This window comes from Brassica rapa, chromosome A07 (assembly GCF_000309985.2).
Source record: "Brassica rapa cultivar Chiifu-401-42 chromosome A07, CAAS_Brap_v3.01, whole genome shotgun sequence".
Classification (NCBI taxonomy): domain Eukaryota; kingdom Viridiplantae; phylum Streptophyta; class Magnoliopsida; order Brassicales; family Brassicaceae; genus Brassica; species Brassica rapa.
In genome coordinates this window covers 2,433,474-2,437,820 of record NC_024801.2, presented here as the reverse complement: position 1 = coordinate 2,437,820, position 4,347 = coordinate 2,433,474, and the positions used below count along the sequence as shown (strand labels likewise).

The 4,347-nt window shown below is 36.7% G+C and overlaps 1 protein-coding gene across 1 annotated transcript; it reads left to right on the top strand.

Moving 5' to 3' along the window:
• Positions 1-996: 996 nt before the first annotated feature.
• On the top strand, positions 997-3,986 carry LOC103845921 (aspartyl protease family protein 1). The gene is made up of 10 exons (XM_009122836.3): positions 997-1,534; positions 1,626-1,761; positions 1,917-2,152; positions 2,228-2,452; positions 2,547-2,682; positions 2,992-3,065; positions 3,149-3,248; positions 3,344-3,401; positions 3,489-3,560; positions 3,636-3,986. The coding sequence occupies exons 1-10, from the start codon at positions 1,230-1,232 to the stop codon at positions 3,830-3,832; spliced, it is 1,539 nt and encodes a 512-aa protein (XP_009121084.1). The 5' UTR covers positions 997-1,229; the 3' UTR covers positions 3,833-3,986.
• The last annotated feature ends 361 nt before the right edge of the window (positions 3,987-4,347 follow it).

Here is a 4,347-nt window from a genome sequence, read left to right as displayed (position 1 = left end):
GTAATTTAAATTTCATTATTTATAAATAACAATATGTATATTTGGTTTATATATTTAATTTTAATTATTATTTTCTAACATTTAATAAAATATGATAATTTAGTAAGTTTATTTGATAAATAAAGATACAACTGTTTTGAATAGTGTTTGAAAACCAGACTGGACTGGCCGGTCAAACCGTAACTCATCCATATTCATGTTTCGGGTTGCTCTAAAATTCGGATTTGAATTAAACCTTCAAATCTTGTAAAAACCGGTAAAACTCGTAATTTGGACTATAAAAATAATTAAATGGAAAAGGAATACTCTTTGTCATTTTAATGAATTTTATATAATTTTTAAGGTTTCAATATATTTATTAGAATTATACTTTTTTTTGTTTATGATTTTTTTTTTGTTATAATTGTGTTAACTTTTATATAATGTTTAAAATTTCTTTGCATTTATTAAATTAATAAAAAATAATTGATGAGAATTTGTATTTTTGTTTTAGATATTTAATTTACAAAATTATTTTTAATATTTGGTTAAATACACTAATTTGATAAATTAGCTTAACCAGTTAGATTTGCATTTGTTCTACATGATCTGCTTGATCTGCATTTGTTCTGCTTGATCTGCGTTTTGAGTTTGATCTGTATTTTCTTGATCTGCATGCCATTCGAAGTCTTTGTAATAAAAATCTGCATGCAGATTTTACTGCATATTAATGATCTGCATATAAAAAGGTGAATGGACAACAAATGCAGTACAATCTGCAAAATAATTGTTCTGCATTAGTTCTGCATATTATTCTGCATCACATTCACACCCACTGTTTGAATATTCCACACATATGACTTGAGGCCCCACATCGACGACTTCCACGTTGACTATTGCCATTTCTGAGGTAGAGAAGGAAAGTTACCTGCCACCTTTTTTCCTATTAAAAAAAATAAATCAAAACCATTTTAATAATTTTCCGAGGAAAATAAAATTGACTAGAAAGTATTTTTATTTTAATTTGGTAAAGAAATTGACTTGAAAGCTCAACATAATACCAAAAGAGAGAAGAGGAGAGCTTCAGAGCTTCCTCCTCCACGATCCTTCCTTCCTTCCTTCTTGCCTAATCTCTCGGTTTCGTATCGAAATTCTCATCACTAGCTATCGAATTCTCGGAAAGTTTCCAACTTTTTCTCTAAGAAAGTTTCCGAGATCTCGGCGGAGGAGTAGTGAAAGAAGCCACCGCCATGGTTTTGTACTCGAGCTGTAGAATTATGCTTGTGGGTCTGATTATTATTGTGATTTCGAGCTGGGTTTTGGGTAAAGCCCAAGCCTTTGGCGAATTCGGGTTCGAATTTCACCACCGGTTCTCGGATCGGGTCGTTGGGGCTTTGCCCGGAGATGGGTTGCCTAGTCGAGGCTCTTCTCAGTATTACAGAGTGATGGCTCATCGCGATAGAGTGATCAGAGGGCGTAGGCTCGCGACCCAAGACCAGTCCCTCGTCAGTTTCGCTGACGGCAATGAGACTGTTCGTGTCGACGCACTTGGATTGTAAAAGTTTCCTCCTTTAGCTTTATGTTGATTGTTGTGAGACTTGGAGATGTTTATTATGTTTGGTTTGTTGTTGTTTTTTTCTGTACAGTTTGCATTACGCGAATGTGACGGTCGGGACGCCGTCTAATTGGTTTCTGGTTGCGTTAGATACTGGAAGTGACTTGTTTTGGTTGCCCTGTGATTGTACCAATTGTGTTCGTGAACTCAAAGGACCTGGTGCCTCGGTAATGTGAATAATCTTGATGGGTTATGTTCTAAAATGAGGCTTCAGTTGACTTGTATTGTTAAGTTAAAGATCTATTATAGCCAAATGAAACATTCGACTATTTTGAAATTGTTGGGTTCCGAAAATGAGTTTTTTATTCTTTGTGTTGAACAGAGCTTGGAGCTCAATATTTATAGCCCTAATGCATCGTCAACAAGTGCTAAAGTTCCTTGTAATAGCTCTTTATGCACAAGAGGTGACCGATGCGCTTCCCCAAATAGTAACTGCCCATACCAGATACGGTATCTTTCAAACGGTACCTCTTCTACTGGAGTCTTGGTTGAAGATGTCCTTCACTTAGTTTCAAACGACAAAAACTCCAAAGCTATTCCTGCTCGCGTTACCTTGGGGTAAGTAGAGTTCTTTCCTTGCAGATGTGTGTTTCTCAAACTATCTATATTACTAAACCCTTTGTCCTGGAGCAGATGTGGTCAAGTTCAGACCGGTGTGTTCCACGATGGTGCAGCTCCAAACGGTCTTTTCGGGCTTGGCTTAGAAGACATATCGGTTCCGAGCGTATTAGCTAAGGAAGGAATCGCAGCAAACTCGTTCTCAATGTGTTTTGGAAACGATGGAGCTGGTAGGATCAGTTTCGGAGATAGAGGTAGCGTAGACCAACGAGAAACACCATTGAACATTAGACAACCACAGTAAGCAATCACTCAAATGATATCTCTTCTTAAATGCTTAATCGTGTCCTTGAAGGTTACTTCTACTTACCATATTATTATTCCTGTTAACTAGTCCGACTTACAACATCACCGTCACTCAAATAAGCGTTGGAGGAAACACCGGGGATCTTGAATTTGATGCTGTTTTTGACTCTGGAACCTCGTTTACCTATCTTACTGCTGAAGCTTACACCCTTATTACAGAAAGTGTAAGTCTTCATCTTATATTATAGTATATGATCTTGATTTGGTAGTACATGGCGTAATAAACTGTAACACCCATCTCCTCCTTTTTCGAGAACGACCTGTTATTTTAATTAAAATTTATAAAAAAAACTAATAAAATATCAAACTTCTTAATAAAGAATCCGAAATAAAACGAGTTATCATTTAAAATAAAATACTTTGAATCAAAAAGTTAATTAAAACCGAAATAAAATATGATGATGCCAAACTGGTTTAAAGAGAAGCCAGGTCATGGTCGTTACTCGTTAAATAAACTTGATATGATTTTGCAGTTTAATTCTCTAGCTCTGGACAAACGTTATCAGACTGACTCCGAGTTACCTTTTGAGTACTGTTATGCATTAAGGTTGCCTCTTTACTCTAACTCACCATCTCTCTGAGTCTCTCTAGACTGTTGCTAATAGCTTTTGTGTCTATATCTGTTTGCAGCCCAAACAAAGACAGCTTCCAGTATCCAGCTGTGAATCTGACAATGAAAGGCGGGGGCTCATATCCTGTTTATCACCCTTTAGTAGTGATCCCCATGAAGGTTAGTTAGGCATCTCTGTTATTACAGCTCAACTCTGTTGCTTGTCTGCCACTAGACTTAAACCTCTGTCTTCTCTGTTCTTATAATGTTTTCAGGACACAGATGTCTACTGTTTAGGCGTCATGAAGATCGAAGACATTAGCATTATTGGACGTAAGTATCAAATTCAAAACATGTTTTCTTTCTAAACTAACAATGCAAGATCTTTGTTGAATTTTTTGGTTTCTTTACAATTTGCAGAGAACTTCATGACTGGCTATCGTGTCGTGTTTGACCGTGAGAAACTGGTTCTTGGCTGGAAAGAATCTGATTGTGAGTTCTTTATCGAGTAAGAGCATATTATTTATCTTGTTACCTTTCTAATCTGTCTCATCTTTCATGGCTAAGGTTACACTGGTGAGACATCGGCTAGGGCGCTTCCATCGAACCGTTCTTCTTCATCTGCTAGACCGCCAGCTTCTTCGTTTGAGCCAGAGGCCACTAACATACCATCTCAAAGACCAAGCACCTCGTCTTCCTCTTATTATTCTCTCTCGCTCACAGTTTCATTCTTTTACTTCTTCTCAGTTTTGGCCTTCCTTTGATTATACATCACTATACATATATATATATATACACGTAGCCATCTGGTGCTACACACGTATTTATATTCTTTAGAAGATTAAACACCAAAAAATATTGCACTACAGTTGTATTTTTTTGTTCTGTGTTATATATGATAATTTATTTAATTACCCATTTCGTACTTGTGATGTATGTACATATGATAGGTATGAGGAGGATACATACCACAACTAAGTTACATGAATTGAATGGATTACAAACAATGTTTCCCAGTGGATTTTTTTTTTTTTTTTTTTGACAGCAAACATTTACAGACTCATGTAGACTCTGTAAACCAATGTGGTAACTCTGCGTCCATGTGCACGACGAAAGACGGTTGTTGCCGAGCACTACGTGCCAAGCTATCTGCCCGTTTATTTTCCGTCCTAGGAACATGAACAATATCTGAGTTGATGAAACTTCGTCGCAAAAGCTTGATGTCTTCCAGGTAGCTTTCAAATGCTGGCCATTCCTCTGGTTCCGAAACCATCTTCAC

Bases quoted from the DNA above. Each gene is read 5' to 3' on its own strand.
- LOC103845921 (XM_009122836.3), top strand. From the start codon at position 1,230: ATGGTTTTGTACTCGAGCTGTAGAATTATGCTTGTGGGTCTGATTATT. The intron at 2,153-2,227 runs GTAAGTAGAGTT...GTCCTGGAGCAG, and splicing joins CCTGCTCGCGTTACCTTGGG to ATGTGGTCAAGTTCAGACCG. The intron at 2,683-2,991 runs GTAAGTCTTCAT...ATGATTTTGCAG, and splicing joins ACACCCTTATTACAGAAAGT to TTTAATTCTCTAGCTCTGGA.